We start from the raw sequence: 18,345 nt of genomic DNA on the forward strand, positions 1-18,345 counted from the left end.
ATTTATTGCTTCCCGCTGTCTGTCTCGGATCCGTGGGATGGAAGAGCCAGAGTTGAGAAATCCAACACTTCGGTGCTTGTATTTACGTTGTCCATATCCCCCTCGACTATCCGCGGCAAGAACAGGGGTGTCAATTCCTCTCACTGCCACCATACACCGTGACACGATTCGATGTGTTTTTGTCCGGAATCTGAGAATTGTTTCCAGATCCCAGGCATTTAACGAAACAAGTCTGGACTATTGCCGTCACATAAAGTGACCGGCCGTGTTTTGTGACAGTGATCGTGCCGCATACTTGAAGAGCACTTACTGCATCACGCATTAGTGTGAACAGTTTGACAAAAGTTGATCCTTTGTGAACGCAGCTCTGAAGCTTTCTCGGGAGCGGATAAAAAAAAATGGCTTCGGGGGAAAGTGCCTTGCAAGAGAGGGTAAGTGGATTACTTCATTTCTAACAATGTACAGCTCGAAGCATAGTTAACTGGAACGCTGCTTCGACAGGCGGAGCTTGAAGAGAAAGCACCCTAGCAGCGTTTAGGATAAATAAAGGGAAAGAGTGTTTCGACTGTTCCACTTGTGCTGCGGGGTGTCCGTCTTCCCATGAGCCGTTGACTCGGCATTACCTTCACTCGTGATTATCAACGTGACGTTTCTTCGGGTTTGCTGGCCGATATCGCGCGGATGCGATGCCGTTATCTTACTGATACACGCGAAGGTGGACAGCAAATCCGATAAATTTGCCACCACACCGCGTGCATGCTCATTTCTTTTATCACAATGCTGAAAATGCCGCACTCAGCGAACGTCCTGCCATTACCCCTCCCCCTCCCCCCGTTTTTCGAGTGCACAGCTGGCGGTAATGCTGGGTGAACAGCTCATGGCAAGGCGGACACACCAGCAGCACAAGTGGGATAGTCCAAACCCTCTCTCTATTTCCTTCCCCTATGTGTCAACACTGTTAAAACAGAACTTCACCATATAGCACTCTCCTAGCCAACTATCATTCCGAATGATATCATTCTGTGTCCTGACTAATGTTCAAAACAGGGGGGAGACGCCTGTCTGGGACAAGATAATGTGTCCCACATAGGCGCCTCCTCCCATATTCAACAAATCAATACAGAGAATGATATCATTCGGAATGGTGGTTGGCTATGAGCGAGCTATGTGGTGAAGTTCTGTTATAACAGGGTAGGGTGCCTCTCTTCCCGCTCTGCTGGTCGAAGTGGCATTCCCGTTAACTCCGCTTCCTGCTGTACGACAGACCGTCGACATGCTGTGCGGGTTAAGAAAATGTAATAGATTGAAAGACACATTATTTGTCCTCACGCACTGCATTGAAATAGCGGGGAAAGAGAGATTGCCGATGGCTAATTCAGGTGGCCATTTCGTGGCAACGAGGCCTAGCGCTCGGAAGTTGCTAGGCTAGAAAGGTTTCGAGTCTTCTAGAAAGTTGCGAGGGAACTTGTACTCCCTTGTAACACACGGCACCCTGTTAGAACTGTCCCCTGGTGAAGTACACGGGGCATACACTTGGCGAACAATAGCACGCCTACCGTTCTAACCATACGTATATCAGCCATTCCAGTGTCAACACCATCAGGGGATGTGGTCTATAACAATATGGGAAAAAACAAGAAGGAAAAACGTCAATGCTTCGCACTCTTTTATTATCGACCGGCGCAATGGCGTATTCTTGACAAGATTTATGCCCTAGTCAGACGGCAAACCTAAGTCCGTTAGCGGAACGGCGATTACTTCACCTGTTGTCCAACCATCATTTCGAATGATATCGTTCTTTGCCTTGATTTGTTGAAAATGGGAGGCGTACACCTTTTTTGTCACAATTATGCAGTTCATAATTGACACAAAAAAGGCGTACGCCTCATGTTTTCAACAAATCAGGGCAGATAACGATGTCATTCGGCAAGATGGTTGGACAACTGGTGAAGTAACCGCCGTTCCGCTAACGGGCTTAGGTTTGCCGTCTGACTAGGGTATAAGATCTCTATCACCACTGTGAGGTTCGTCTTTCTTTTTTCTTCACCAAGTCGCAGCCAGGAAAGGGTCAGAGCAGTGGTTCTCAACTTATTTTATTTAAGGGACCAGTGCTATCACGACCTCACTACACCTACTCACACGGGGGTAACTGTGTAAAGTTGGGTGAGGCGAACTACGAAGATGTTGTACAAGGAGCACATTTTTGTTCGGTTCAGGTGATTATTTAATTATGCTATTAGAATTTATTTAATTGTACGTTCCTTCGTCGCAGGATGTCGCTCGAGGTTCGCCAAATTCATTCAAATGCTTCACAATGCTTCCCTCCAGATAACGCGTTGTGATTTGCCACTGACGTAGTGATGGAGTTGCAAATCATGCCACATGTGAATCATAAGTCCCTGCATGCAGGAAAGAGCTCGACTGTTTGAGAGCGAGCCTTGGTACCCGGTTACGTTACACTCGCGAGTACTGAACCACGCTGAACAGCAGAGCCGTAGCGACGGGGGTAGTGGGGGGGGGGGGGGGGCGAGAGGGGCAGCCGCCCCGGGCGCCGAACGGTAGGCCCTGGCAGGTTGGCTGGACAGAATAAATCGGGAACGAAGAAAATTTCAATGTACGGTATCGGCAGTGCAAATAGGCGTTTTCATACCTTCGTGTACAGGGCCTCCGACGGCAGTGGAAGAGAGGGAAGAGGGGGCGCTTCACACTTACCCTGCCCTGGGCGCAAACTTGCCTCGCTACGGCTGTGCTGAACAGGATGCTGTTTGTGTAACAACTCGCTGAATCCCGGATGAGAAACACCTATGGGTATCACCTAATGCGATGAAGCACCTCTTCTTCACCGAAATAAATTACTTCAATACTTACTTGATCATGCTTCATCAACGCTTCTATTTCTTTCCTTTATATCCCCAGGCAGCAGCCTATCTTCGCAACACCGCCATGTTGGAACGTGCAAGGGATGAGTATGCTTCAGCTTTGGAAATGGTACGTGAAATCCTTTCTTGTTGATGATGTTGATGATGTCCCGGGGTTGGAGCGCGACTAAGTATCCTGCAAAATTCAGTGAGACAAGCAGGCGCTTATCAGTTACAATTTCGGTACGATGTTCACTCTGGGTTCGAAATTCAAATTTGGAGTCACGACGCTGCACTGAGAACATTGGTATTTCGTGTTAGCGCCGTGGAGTAACTGTGGCTTTGAACAGCGTACAGTTTAAAAAGGGACCTTCGCCACATGGCACGCTATGCTCCAACCAATGCGACTACTGATTGGATGAACGCTTGTGATTGGAAGGCAGACGGGGCGCACGCCTTTTTCTGATGATTTGAATATATGAGAATTGTCAGAAGAAAACGTACGCCCCCTTCTCTCTTCGAATCATGAGCGATAACCCTATCATTCGTGGCAATGGTTGGCGCACAGCGTTGACACTCTGGAGTTAGAATCATTCCGCAACCATACCAGCTTTATCAGAACCTGGAATGGGCCGGCCCTCTTAGGGATGGAACGGGAATGGAATGAGCCCCCATTTTTCACCGGAATTGAATGGGAATGGAATGGCACGGGTGTCCCTATAGCAGTTTCGATTTCAGCCCAATGCTTTCTTCCCTTGAGCCTCTTCTTCTTCTCTGATTCGAAGAGAGATGGGGGCGTACGCCTTCTTGTGGCAATTTGGATATATGAAAATTGCCACAAAAAGGCGTATGCCCCCATCTCTCTTCGAATCAGAAGCGATAACCCTATCATTATTGGCAATGGTTGGCACACAGCGTGCTATGCGGTGAAGTTCTGTTTTTAGAGTGCTTTCAGAGACCATCGTAATCCCCTCAAGACCGCGGCTTTCGGGCGCGACCTTCTTCCCCACTAGCTTTGACCGTAGTTCAACTCTACCAAATTCGTGGCGCCGTCGAACACTATGACGTCATTTGTTTACAAACAGGTAGAGGTCTATTAACTAGAGTCCAGTTATCAAGTTATTAAATAACGAGTTTTATGAAAAACTGAGATGGCAGGACAAAAGACAATCGTAGTCGAAAGCTATAACAGCTGTCAGCGATTTCGAAATGTTCCGGTGCTTAAGATACGATATTTATATAATAACATAGTATTATATAGATAAGATATTGATATTTGCTATGCAAAGCAGCCCTAACCGAAAAAGCGCGCCAAAACAGCGCATCATCTACGCCGACGGAGGCTTATCTGGGCCGAAAGGCGGATTATCTTGCCAGCAGATCGGCACCTACTCCAATCATCTCCATAGCTCTAAATCACGTGACCCTGTGACATGGAATGGGCGCTGTGCTCCCTGAGTTCCCACTCGTCGCGGTTTCGGTTTTGTGCTCATTTGCATATCGAAATGCGAGCTTAGATACTTTATCGCATGTGCGTGTTTCAGGATTTGTTAGACGTAGCATGGCTTTCAACATGGACAGTTTCTGATTCTGCTATCTCGCTTTTGCCCAAAATTAATAATTAAAGAATTCTGTACATTAATGAATTTAGGTAACTAGTCATCTTGTAGTTGCATACTTTCGTCGAAAGAATATCCGCCTATGAATCAATCTTAAAAAAAAAACAGACATCTGCACTCTTAAAAATGAACTTCACCGCATAGCGCGCTCCTAGCCAACCATAATCTGGAATGATATCGTTATCTTCCCTGATTTGTTGAAAACCGGAGGCATACGCCTTTTTGTGACACTTATGATGTTCATAATTGTCACAAAAAAGGCGTACGCCTACCGTTTTCAATAAATCAGGGCAGATAACGATATCATTCGGGATTATGGTTGACTAGTACCCTAGTCAGACGGCAAACCTAAGGCCGTTAGCGGAACGGCGGTTACTTCACCAGTTGTCCAACCATCTTGCCGAATGACATCGTTATCTGCCCTGATTTGTTGAAAACATGAGGCGTACGCCTTTTTTGTGTCAATTATGAACTGCATAATTGTGACAAAAAAGGTGTACGCCTCCCATTTTCAAGAAATCAAGGCAAAGAACGATATCATTCGAAATGATGGTTGGACAACAGGTGAAGTAATCGCCGTTCCGCTAACGGACTTAGGTTTGCCGTCTGACTAGGGCATAAGAGAGCGCTATGCGGTGAAGTTCATTTTTAAGAGTGTGTCCTGCTCTCATACGACAATACACTCGACAATTCTCATTCGACAATACAGGGTGTCTTTATTTAGGTACCACAGAAGTTTTATTGAAAATCGATGGCAAATAAATAAAGACGCCCTGTATCGTTCGCACTTCGCCGTCACTGCGAACATAATGCACTACTACATGGAGCAACGAAAAATGCAGAAAGGGGCAAGTGGGAAACAGGCGTGCAGTTTGCCCGGCGAGGAAGAGTCAATCCACAGAAAAGTAAAGGGCGCATTCAAAACCGGCGCTGCCCAAACTGTGCGCAGGAAACTGGGCTCTGGAACAACTCACAGTTAACTGATCGCCAATTCTAATTGAAGGTTTCACTCTATTCAAACATGTGAATTTCACGTTGCAAATCGGGTCATGCAACGATACAAGACACGCTTCGGGCTCTTCGTTTTCGGGTTAAACCGAGTTTTTGACCATAGTTCCCCCCTTCCCCGGACAAATTTTAAGAATTGGCTCAAAACTCCGATATCTAATCTTCCCGAAATCCTTGCAGTCCTTTAACTGGTCGTTCTAGGTAAACCGTCGGAAAAAGTGACTCATCATATCAGCAGAGAGATCTATTTGCGATAACCTATTTGTCCGCCTTTCACAATCGCCTCCTGCAGGTGAAAAAAGACGAGCGTGTGCGGAGCTCGGACAAGGTGGTGGTGGCGATAGGGCTTGCCGTTGTGAGCTCGGACAAGTGTTTGAATACCGCGGTCATTCACTGCCCTAGTTCCGAGCGGGAATATAAAGATTCTTTTTTGTCGTCCCAGTGTCACGGCAATGGTTTGTTTGGTATGCCTTTCGTTTCACCCGAAGATTCCCCGATGATATATCAAACAGGATCGTAGCGCCCGATTTCTCCCAGAGTTCTCGTGTGTAAATAGCACCCGATTTTTCTCTCCCGCATTTGAAAAATCATGAAACCCGAGAACGAAGACCCTAGATATGCTTCGCCTTAACAACTTTAGGGTGTATCTCCCGCGCCGCGTAGATTCGAAATATTTTTATATTGTTTGTAATTCGAAATCATTTTTCTGATTTTATTATACTTAGAAATCGTTGATCATCTGTTTTATTTATTAGTTAGAAATATTTCAAAACCACCTTTTTTTCGCACGGAATTTAAGGAATGGAACGAGGTTGCCGAACTCTTCGAGGAGTTGCAGTTGACCATGCCAACGGTGGCAACGATGTCATTCGAAATGATGGTTGGATTATAGGTGATATAACCGCCGTTCTGCACACGGATTTACACTCTTAAAAATGAATTTCAGCCCATAGCACGCTCCTAGCCGACCATCATCATGAAAACGGGAGGCGGAGCCAATTTTGTGTTCATTGTGCACGGCACAGAATAGGCTCCGCCTGTCGTTTTCAACAAATCAGGGGCGGGAACGTTGTCATTCGGGATGAAGATTAGCTAGGAGCGCGCTATGTGGTGAAGTTCATTTTTAAGAGTGTAGGTTTGCCGTCTGACTAGGGTATTAAAACATAACTTCACCACATAGCACTTTGAAGGCCAACCATTGCACAGAATGATGCCTTTGTCATTCGTAGTTTGTGGAAAGCATGGGGCGAACGCCTTTTTGTGACAATTATAATAACTGCATAAGTGTCAGAAAAAGGCGTGCGCCTCTCGTTTTCAACAAATCAGGAGATAGAGAACTACGTCATTCGGGTGACGGTTGGCTATCGGCGTGTGTGATGAGACGAAGTCGGTGATAGTCGTGTAGTTGCTCGCCTAGGCGTGGCCCACTTCACTGTTAAAATAGAACTTCACTATATAGCACGTCCCCGCCAACCACCATTCCGAATGATATCATTCTGTGATACTGCACTCCCTGAACCAGTTCCGGGTAGTGCAGGGCCAGTTCTGAACTAGCGCAGCACTAGGCCAGCTCCAGTTCAGCGGTGCAACACCAGTGCCGCCGCAAAACGAATATCGAAGTGCAGCGCTAGTGCAGGCCTTCTGCTCTCCGCGAGTCTTAACACCGCTACGAATTATAAAAACGCGTGTGACATTTCAATCACATGTGCATTGCTGCTTTTTAATTTCGAACACAACGAACTGTTCAAGAATTGTGCAAACAGCCATGGAACTTGTGGATTCTAACAGCGAGGACGAAGAATTCGACGACCTGGTAACCGTGATAGCGCTGAATCTTCCGCGAACTGACAGGAACCGTGTACCAATTACACGGTGTACCGTGTACACCGAGACTGTAGCGAATCGTTATTTCGACTTCGAATTCAAACGTCTCTTCCGGCTCTCACGGGATACGTTCGAGAATTTACATTAAATATTATTTGCCTTGTGTCCTCTGCTGCCAGTGCCGCCATTACTCTGCACTACCGTTGAAATGACCCCTGCGGGAGTCCAGAGTTTCCTTACACTAGGGCTAGACTTGGCGTGCACTGGTTTGAAACGAACGAGACGGTACAGGGGCTCTCGGCTGCACAGGCGAAACGAACAGGCGAGTGCAGCGCCACGAGAACTGGTGCAGGCCTAATCGAACGTACCTACAGTGTACGGCAAGCAGTCACAAACCCTAATGTTGGCGGGCTTTCAAGGATGACGAATGATAATCCCATATACAATGGTTGGGATTAGAAGGGTTACGACAGGTCATCCCATGTCATCTCGGATGAACGTAAAAGATGGTTCTTCACATCGCTGTAAAACTGCATTTTAAGTTTAACAGCGAGGACGGTAACAGAAGCGGAGGAAATGGGCTCCGCGAATACCGAAACTCCTCCGGCTGTGACACTACAGCCCTCGCCGCCGCCATTGAGGCAGCACACGAGAGGTCACGTGTTAACGGCTGCTAATGGGGATGGCTGTAGCCCTGAGCTCTGTGACGTCTCCGCTTATGCTCCGGAGTGCGGTTGAGGGCTTATACCTGACTATGTACGACACGTAGAAGAAGAATTATTATTTTCCTCAGTATTCTGGGGGCGCAGTGCGATGCGTCCATGATGTAATAACCATATCTGTGAAAGTGTCCCAACCTCTTTGAGCGTGTTATAGTGTGAAATTCGTTTTTAAGAGCGCGGAATAAAAGAGTGTTATTTGCCGAATAAAAAAAAAGTGTTGAGTGAAAATTACTCAGAGCAGCAGGATATGAGTCATTTGTATGCGGCAAATGTCAAGTGTATTCTACGATGCCTCTCACAGGAGCTGCTGGCGGCACCAGAGAGAAAAAATAGAATCGGAGCCCTGGACGCAGCACACAAGAGGCTGAAGCAACAGTCGTTGTTGAGCCTCGAAAGCGACCCCTCGATGCAGACGAATATAAAAGCTCTTCAGGAACAGCTGTCAAACGTGAGTCATGCCAATTTGTCAACTATAGCCCAGGAATTGAAATATGACAGTCGTAGAGAGACCCAGACAGCGGCTGGGGTCGAACCGAGCCGGTTACCGGTTATTCGGTTACCGGTCCAGCGTGTTAACCGCTATGCTACGCTGGCATCTGCTTTCCGACGACTTACCAATAGGGCTCATTCAACTTACGGGACACGCACTCGCTCTATTCACGTTCTCTCCCCATTTTTTTCTTATTTACCCTTTCATTGTTTAAAAACAGCAGGCACAACCAAAAGTTTACCAGGGTTTCCCGCATTAACGTCTACAGTGGCGCCACGCCGTGTCACGCATATGAGCTAACTGGCGAAAGCGTGAATACGCACACATTATGCAACGCAAGGACGTGGTAGCGGCACCCGGTGATCATGGTGGTGCTAGTTGGGCTACATGAAGGGAACATGAGGCGTGAATGAAGCGTGATGAGACGTGAGGCTCGTGTTGTGTTCGTCTGTTTCCGCATTTCAGCATAGACATAGTCTCCTATACACAGCACGCCTGCCGGATGAGTCAAAATAGGACGTTCACGCTACCGTGTGGGGGCGCCAGTTTTCTTGGATCAACGGAATCACTACTGTAGATAGAGCAGTGACAGCCTTTACCATCCCCGTAAGTGTACGCTGCCCTATGCTCTATGCATACGCTGCTCTTCAGTGCTTGGCAAGATAAGTGTCCTGTGCATGTCTTCCCAAGTTGTCTAGGCATCTCTTTCCGAACGAATTGCCTAATATAACTAGGTTTTCGTGCTCTGTTTTTGTTTTCTTTGCGTTTGAAAATTAATTTGTTGTTCCACCAACAAACGAAAGGACAACGGGCACTCCCTGCCGGTCAGTTCATCGCTATCACCCGCCATTATGGCGGACGCTGCTGCTCAGTCGGACACGGTTGGCAGCATCCAGAGACCAGAAGTTCGTGTTTTCGAATGGTACAAGGTATACCGCTTCTTATAACAAGATGATGTCGTCCCTCGTACTGAAGCGCAGTCTCGTAGCCGTCACTTCGGACACAGTCGACGAGATGTTGCAGGCAGCCATGTGGTTTTGTGCAACGAAAAGAACGTAGAGGACGGAACGCCAAACGCGGAACGCCAAACGCGGAAGCCACGTTTCCGTTCCTGCTCACGCGCTCTTGCTCACATGGAGAATAGCGTTCCTTCCGTTCGCTGCGTAACGGCCTGCTAAAACTCTCTACTCTCTCCGATCCCCATTCGCGGGCTCCCCGCTCCGAGTGCGCAAACCTGGCAATGGGCACATAGCTTTAGCGTTGATACGATGTCTTTTAGTGTCATATCAAGTACCCGAGTAACATACGCTACCGGTCATGGTGTAGATCATGGATCTAGACCGTGTGTGTAGGAGGACGGCGTCATGACCGATTCTGCGGTTATCGTATCGATATAATTAGCACGATTCTAGCAAACTAGCGCCATCAATGAGGACGACCGGGGTCAAATTGTTTGGAGATCATTGGGAAGGCATGTAGTGTATAGGAGGCTTTGTCTGAAGCTGTGGTGGTAGCGCAGTATTTCCGAGCGATTTGCCTGCCTGCTTGTCCGAGGCTGAAACACACTGTAGGCATGACACAGTAACAAAGGCGAGGGACAGAAACAGCGCAGCAAATACACACATACGTATGTATGTGTGTACGTATGTGTGTATACGTATGTATGTGTTTTTTCCCTTCTCTCTGTTGTTTTCGTCCCTCGTGTATAATACTGCGCCAGGCGTACATTGTCTAAATACCAACTACCCCAAATATCACCGTTGCTGCTGAAGCACAAACAGACGAACACAACACAAGACGCAAGTCTCATTACAAGTATCGGATTAAGCAGAATTCTTGCTGGTTGGAGGCTAAATTATTTGCTTTTAAAAAATCTCAGTTCGTGTCGCAAAAAGCCCTGCACGCCGCTTTCTTCCCCAGTTTGGTGGAGGTCCTGCACATAACGACTCTGTCGTTTAGCAACGCATGTTCCATGAGGCAACGGAGTGCGTAGTTTCTGGAATGCCGCCACCACTGCCTTCGTGTTTAATATTGCCTATATATAAACGCAACGAGGAATAATATATGCGAATAAATATAACGAATAAGACAGAGGCACACACTTGTGTTGTGTGTAGCATTAGGTTGAGGAAAAGCTCCTTCCCTCCGCTGGCAGTCTATGACGTCGCCGGGCTTCTGCCCAATAGTAAGGCTGGGCGCCTTCTCTTTTTCTTTCTTTCTCCACGCAGTTGTACTTTGAGTCTCGCGTCACGACTGGTCGTCCCACGCCAGCAGATGATTCTTAGGAGCCAATAAAAAGTGTTCAGTGGACGTAGTCGTACAGACCCGCACTGTCGTCTGCTATTTGGTTCAATAACCCCACACGACTTGCAACACAAAGGACCTTCAACATGAGCGACCTGCCATGCGGCCGAAGCACTAGCGGTTCGAAAGGGGGATCGAAAACGTTACTTTACGCTAGAGTTGGCTAACGGAAACGGAAACGAGAAACGGTAATTAGCCAAATTCGACAGGAAACGAAAATGGACACGGAAACAAAATAGTTTTAGTTTCCACTACCAGAAACCGAAACGGAAACTAAATTCAAAAGTAGTAACGTTAACGGAAGACAAATTCGCAGGACGTTTCCCTCAGTGTTTTCGGGTTAATATGAAAATTATATATGTCCTCACTATTCTTCCAGTCATCATTCATTCATTCATTCATTTATCCGTTTATTTTCTGGACTTTCTTTCGTGTTCGTGTTTCATGGACGCGAAAGTTTGGAATAACGTCTTATTTTTGCGCACGAGCGGATACTTTTGAAACTTAAAGGCATGCACTTCCGCAACCTAGAGAGGCATCTACTTGCGGTGTATAAGATTCGTGACAAACTTTGCATTAAAGTCTTTAGTGTTCCTGCTTGGTGTGGCTGACCTCTTGCATCCATTGTGTAGCTTGAATATCTGACACGAGAAAGCCAAAACCACACAGTACGAATTCCGGATGAGAAACAGAATCCAGTACCGAAACTACCTCGGAGACGGAAACGAAATTCTTAAAAGGAAACGGAAACAGAAACCTCAACCGAAAATCGTCCTCAAACGGAAACAGAAGCGGAAACGAAAAGCCCAGTTTTTCAGTTACCAGAAACTGAACCGGAAACAACAATATTTTCGGTAACCAACCCTGCTTTAAACACTAGGTTTTCCTCTCACTCCTCCTCAACTACGCGATTTGAGAAAGAAACCGCCCTCCCCTCACCCAGAGTGAGGTCCGTATCCGCTCTCCGGCTGAATGCGGCTCATTTCTATCCCTCGGCGCTCGGAAACATTGTTCCGGTTGGCAAATGGTCAGGCTCAACCAACAACGACGCCTTGGTTATTCTAATTGCGTTTACATTGGGACCCATTCATAGATTAATCGTGTCAGTTAAGCAGGCACATAATTAGTGAATGTTTGTCTGTTGCAGATGATTGAGTGTTACTACAAAGACTATCGCATGACTCTCAGTAGAGCTCTGAAGGAACCAGAGGTGAGTCTGTGGAGATCAGTATATATGTTGGGACGTGTGTCGTAAGCTATTCATGTCTAATGTTACAGTTAAAAGATGGTGTGGCAGAACCAGGTGGGGAGCAACTTTCGGAGGAATTCGAAAAGGTACGGTTGAAAGAGACATGTTCATTTCGTGGCCTCTTCATCAATTGCTGGTCCGGATGTACCTCCGTCACGCACCAGAGACTTACAATCCTCGTCTTCCTCGTTTCAGCGTGTGGAGCGAGTTGAGCGGCAGCGCACGCGTCGAGATTTGGGAGCGGTTTTTTTTTCTAAGAAAAATATTGCACACAGAAAAAACAAAAAGTTTGTGTTCGGGGAGAGGGTGGGGTGTTTTCTCTTTTCTTTCTGTGCGCATCATTATTGGAGTAGCAGAATTCGTCGGGTGAGGAATTAAATTTCTCCCTTTTTCGTTTTGCACCTGATCTCAAACTCAACCTTTTTGTGGTTGTTGTCAAGTATTCTCCTCCTATAATGCCTCAGAGACAGGAAGTATTTGAGGTGACCCTTTTAATATACGACTCTGTTCGATGGCCATTGTTTTCAATGGGTATTGAAAACTGTACCGCACGGCAGGGAGTATTACACTCTCTCAGTTAGCTGTCGTTCCAAATGATATTGGTCCCGCTATTGGTTTTCCTTTTCTTTCCTTTTTTGTTTTTTGAGAGTGGGAGTACTTTCCTGCCTCTTTCCTTTTTTTTACTTTGGTGTTAGCGCCGCGAAGCAACTGTGGTAAAAGAGGACGGATGGAGAGAGGACAGCAGGAAGGAGTGGGGAACAAGGGGTCAGTATGCGTCCTGGGCCGACTTCAGGGGGAACTCTGTCGACATTCGTCTGGAAAGTCTTCGGAAAATCCAGGGAAAACCTCAGACAACACAGCCGGTGGTACGATTCGAACCCGCCACCTCACAGTCAGCACGACACCAACGACCGAGAAGCCCTAACCCACTCGGCCATGCCGCTGGTCTTTCCATTTATGATGACGATGATAGAAAGTTATGCCTTTTGCTGTCTCCTAGATCGGGAGTGATATGGATATCATGCTACGCGATGATTGGCCTTGAGGGTGCGTTGAGGGTGAGGGGGAAGTTCTGTTTTGAAATTTACAGGGTTAGCCAAGATAAAGTACAGTGCTTGTAAAGTAGATGGAACGACTAAAGAGACCGTTTGTGAGCGAAACTACGCCTTGAAAGATGTATTATGCCCTAAAAAGTTACATAAGAATGCACTTCTTTGTGGGAATGTTGTATACATGAAAAAAACATATGCCGTATTAACATTTTCAGAAACCGCTGCCATATCCGCTTCCGCCTTCAATTGGAATCGAATAGCATTCCGACCTTCGTCTGGCAGATCTTTCCTTCTAATAAATGTATATCCCCCTCCACTTTCTCCCACTTCACTCTCCCCTGAGCAACGTGCCGACAGGTCTAGGCAGGCAGAAGGCTTGTCTACCCAACGTTACCCTTCCTCACCGCCCCCCCCCCCCATGCGAAAAAAAAAAAAAAGGATTTTCCACTGCTAAAGCATCATAGCGTAATACGACATTAACAATGTGTAGGAAGTGGCGTTTTTTAATGTTGGATAATTTACGGGAACAATCCTAGAAGCTGAGCATTTTTTAGATGTTTTCCTTTCTTCTTTTTTTTTTTAGGTTTCGATACGCTGTTGCGAGAGTTCCGGCGTCTGTCGCGCCAGATAGTCACTAAATAAGCTTCGCTTCAGAGTATCGACACTGAGATCCAAGCGAGAGCAGGAGCGCCATCTTGTTTCCGCACCACACCGGTACTATCCCCAGTTGAGGACCAAAAACAGGTGCCATAATGCTCCCTGTGAGATAGAGAAGCGTGTATGATTGTCGTGCGATAATCCATGTATTGTCCACCAGAGTGTCCCGAGGATGTCGAGGTGAGCTCAAGGCCGTCAACCTCGATTAGCTGCTTCGAAGAGAAATGATCATTTCACCCGCGCACGATAGATGGCATCGTGTGCTAAAGTGCGCGTGCTACCGTAACGCGGAAACAAGATGGCGCATGCTCGTTCTTGGAACTCAGTGTCGATACACTGAAGCGAAGCTTATTTAGTGACTCTAGTGCCAGAGTTATTAGTTACGAAGCAAAAGGGATACCTAGGGTTCAGATTTCCTAGAGTTTCAATTTGCGGGAAAATAGGGGGGGGGGTCTGCCATGGTTTCCAAGAACTAGTAATTTGGAGTTTTCCGGACTTTTAACATGACCCCCGAAAAGCTTAAAATTTACCAGCAACAGAAAACGAAATAGTATGTACACATTCCCCGATATTCGTCAAATGTCTGATTCTAAATCTGAGTCAAAAAACGAGCAACCCTGGAGTTGGCCAGCTCGCGACACCTTAAAATTTTTCAACGCGGCAAGGTCTTGTGTTGATTTCATCTCGCGTCGCCTCTTCGAGACTTCTACGTTGAAAACGACGGATGTCCTGTTGACGAGTGAGGGAGAGGGGGAAAGGTCCCAAATCATGCTGCTCCTCTGCACTTGGGATCAAGTTCACTGTACGGATTATCAAGGAGGGTAATTAGCACGGGACACTTTATTACGCAGTTATATAGAATTTACCATTCAGTGTACCTGATTACCACTCAGTGAGTCCAATTTAGAAATTTTTCGGGTACCTCAGTACTGTAAAATTTCGAAGTTTGCTTCAGGTATCATGGGACACGATGAAAGCCTCCAGCCCTCCACCTTCCAGCCTCAGAACATCAGTTATCTCATGTTCAATCATGGGACACCCTGGTGATACGCGTGATCGGTTATCTGATACACTTGACTGGACATAAATGTGTAAATAAAACATCTAGGGTTCCCCGTTCTCGGCATTTGCCGAAAAATACCCGCCGCCTATTTTTATTATTTTTTTAAATTTCGGCTTGTTCCGAAAACCTCTGAATAACGCTCTTGCATATGGTGCTACATGCCGAAAATGCCCGTACACGATTGCAGTTTTCTTCTCCAGACGCATCACATTTTCGTTTTTCCGTCACCTCGCTTCTAGGTGGAATCTGTGAGTGCTTACCCCGTGGAGCCGCTGGCATCTACGTGAGGGAAAAACCTTCCTCTACAACACTTTTGTTAGTGGGTCAATCGGGTTCAAGTACACGTGGAACCCTCCAACAAGCGAAAGGAAATTATTTCCGTTCTCAATGTCCTCGTTCTAAGGTTCCCCCTTATAGTCCTTCTCCCGAGTGATTATATCTCCCGATTTGTCGCAGCTATTTCTGACGCAAACGTTTTAAAATGCCGAAAATACTCAAATTTGACAAAACATATAAATGCCGAAAGCTCCCGCCGAATCTACCCGGGTATAAATGTCGAAAACGCGGAACCGTAAAGATAACTCAGAGGCGGACACCAGCAATAAAAACGTATTTATACAATTACGAGATATCTCATCATTATCATCCACGTTGCAGAACAAGGCCCACTTTCATGAGCATCCGAAGAGTTCCCTCCGAAACGTCGCCGTCTTCCTAGAATTACTAGCCATTACCATTTTGGAGTTTTCTTCAACAGATAACGAACGTCTTACTTTCTTCTAACCTTCGTCTTCTGCTTCGTTTATTCATCGTCGAGATGCCACTCTTTGACTGTCATTGGCTAGATGTCATTGCTAAACTGTGATGGTTCTATTTAAAATGGGCTCTCTTGATGAAACCCTATGCTTGTGTGCACGCAGATATCGTATTTTGGCAAGGCGAAACGAAAAGTCGTCGAGGGGCTGTCTGCTGCCAAAGACGCGGTAAGTTAATTGCTCCATTTCTGTGCTGCGATGTTTTGCCGTCGCGCCGGAGATATATCCCCCAGAAGAAAATCGGTTCGTACACTCTTAAAAATTAACTTCAGCACATAGTACGCGCCTAGCCGTGACACTTACGCTGTTCATAATTGTCACAAAAAGGCGTATGCCTCCCGTTTTCAACAAATCAGTGCAGATAATGATATCATTCGAAATAGTGGTTGGCTAGGAGCACGCTATGCAGTGAAGTCCATTTCTAGGAGTGTACGAGAAGCTGCCACGTAGGAATTTTGAGCTGTGCGTAAAAACGCAGCTTTTACGCGTGATATACGTACCATACGGGCCGCCCTATGCACCGTTTTCCGGCCAGCATCACACCCAGCGCTTTTGCAGCTAGCACGAGCCGGAAAGGAGGAAAGCGGTCCCATGGAGGAAGCATACGACCCGTGTGCTTTCCTTCTGTCTGGGTTGGGTGGTAAACAGTTTTCAACGTGCTCCTCCGGCTAGACGGCGCTGCGCTTTAACATGGCTACGTCCGCAAGGAGACGGTGTAATACGTCCGCAACCCTGGATGAGAGAAACATAACGTTTTGATGTGCGTGGTTAGTACACGTAAATCAACATTTACAACATTATTTCTTCAAAAGTCCTCTGCCCTGTCTTTCTACTTCCTCTTCGTCTACTCGTCTTCTTCGCCGAATAGATCCGGAGTTGAAGTTGAGTGTCACACAAAGCCTTCCTCTCCCGGCGCTGTAACCTATTCATCGATTAAACGTGCTGTACGGGCGTCAGTTTCTTCACAAAATTGTGGGATCCTACTCTTCGGACTGCTTAACGTGCGCCGTTGCGGAGGATACCGTTATCCATTGTAGTAGATATGCTTTGCCAACGTCCCTCATTGAAGACCACTCTCGGCCGACCGAACGGTATACCTTTTCACATTTTAAAGGTGCTAGGTATGTGTGCCTCCAGTAAAAGGGATGCAGCTCTGACTGCGCTTGTAAATTTTATTCCACACTGTTCTCTGGAATCCCTCTATTAGGCTTTGTGCACTGTTGGTGTGTGATGTTGTGATCGTTGTTGCTGTAGTGTATATCCTTGGTGTTGTTATTGCTCTATGGTTGATGATGCGCATTGTATGTAATTGTGACCTCGCGACTACGCTTTCGTGGGTGCGTGTGTTACGACACGTCGCTGTTCTTTCTCTCTTTCTCTTTTGTTGTTGCATTTGTTTTTCTTTTTTTAGTTGTCGAATCGGTCGGGTGCCGAATTCAATCTCTCCGTATCCCTTATCGAAAAATATCTGTCCTTGCTGTAGAAACTCTATAGGAATAAGTCCAACGAGTCAATAGACATCATATTGGACTTCTATAGATTTTCTATAGAAAATCATTTGGAATGGCTTTGAACAACTAATGGTTATCTGGGACAGAGTTCCTTTTGACATTTGTCCAGAAGATTTCAAGACATTTTTGCTCTGGACTTCCTTTATCCACTATTTATCATCTTCAAATCTTTCGAAATAGTTTCACAACCCCTTTGACATGCTCAACGCGTCGATAGACATGGTAGAAAATATGTAACTATGCGCATTTGATCACGTCGCTGCTGCGTTACCTTCTAGATAATGCACTCGAAGCCACAGCCGCTGCATGTAATCGTGCCTTCGGACATCGAAGAGAACCAGTACCTGCTGAAGCGCGAAGTATTTGAGAACAAAGCGTGGAAAGAGGTTGAGCACCTGCCCGTGGTTGTCGTGTCGGTCGCTGGTGTCTTCCGTACTGGAAAGTCCTTCCTTCTCGACTACTTGATCAGGTAGGCTTTTTTTTCTCTCGTTGTTTTGAAAACTGAGAGCCCCATCAGATGGGAAGGTTGTGCTGTTTGCTCGCAGATATTTGCGGGTACGCGTCGTCAGCGTCCTCCAGAAGCAACTGTTTGCGCTAGGGGAGGTTGGTTTTGTGCGCCGTTGGGGCCGTCACTGGTGACCCGTCATAAGCGTAATCATTTTTTGTACATATTTTTCCCCATCCACGATCATTTATCATTCATTGCCTCTCATTTGTTAATAGGCGCATTTTGCATCGTCCTGTATCGTTGATCTTGTGTCTGTGTTGTGCTTGTTGTATAGTACACACGTGAAATTCGTTCAGTAAATCTCTCCCACACACAGATATTTGGAACACATCGAGAGCCATGGGAACGCAGAGAACTGGATGGGAGATCCCAACCAGTCGCTGGATGGCTTCTCTTGGAAGTATGGACGGAAGAAGCACACACGTGGCATATTATTCTGGGAGAAAATTTTCAAAGTGAACACCCCGTCCGGCACCGTGGCTGTCGTCTTGATGGATACTGAAGGGAGTTGCGACAACACCTCTACCCTGGCGGCCAACACGACACTGTTTTCTCTCAGCATGCTCCTGAGTTCAGTGCTCATCTACAACGTCATGAAAAACCTCAACCAAAGCATTGTGGAAAACTTACAGGTGAGATAGTTAAAGCCGTAATGCTTTCTTAAC

The 18,345-nt window shown here is 46.6% G+C and overlaps 1 protein-coding gene across 8 annotated transcripts in view; it reads left to right on the forward strand.

The window, feature by feature from the left end:
- LOC135378889 (atlastin-3-like) overlaps positions 1 to 18,345 on the forward strand; it is a 191,258-nt gene that overhangs the window by 12,398 nt on the left and 160,515 nt on the right. Inside the window, exons 2-9 of one of the 8 annotated variants that reach the window (XM_064612048.1) lie at positions 366 to 431; positions 2,917 to 2,988; positions 8,333 to 8,479; positions 11,973 to 12,035; positions 12,104 to 12,160; positions 15,767 to 15,829; positions 17,451 to 17,641; positions 17,997 to 18,312. The exons of the other annotated variants lie outside the window; for them this stretch is intronic. Coding sequence (XP_064468118.1) covers positions 399 to 431; positions 2,917 to 2,988; positions 8,333 to 8,479; positions 11,973 to 12,035; positions 12,104 to 12,160; positions 15,767 to 15,829; positions 17,451 to 17,641; positions 17,997 to 18,312 — 942 coding nt within the window. The 5' untranslated portion in view covers positions 366 to 398. The remainder of the gene's footprint in view (positions 1 to 365; positions 432 to 2,916; positions 2,989 to 8,332; positions 8,480 to 11,972; positions 12,036 to 12,103; positions 12,161 to 15,766; positions 15,830 to 17,450; positions 17,642 to 17,996; positions 18,313 to 18,345) is intronic. 8 annotated transcript variants of the gene reach the window in all.

The sequence above is a fragment of the Ornithodoros turicata genome, chromosome 1 (genome assembly GCF_037126465.1).
Source record: "Ornithodoros turicata isolate Travis chromosome 1, ASM3712646v1, whole genome shotgun sequence".
In the NCBI taxonomy this organism is placed as follows: domain Eukaryota; kingdom Metazoa; phylum Arthropoda; class Arachnida; order Ixodida; family Argasidae; genus Ornithodoros; species Ornithodoros turicata.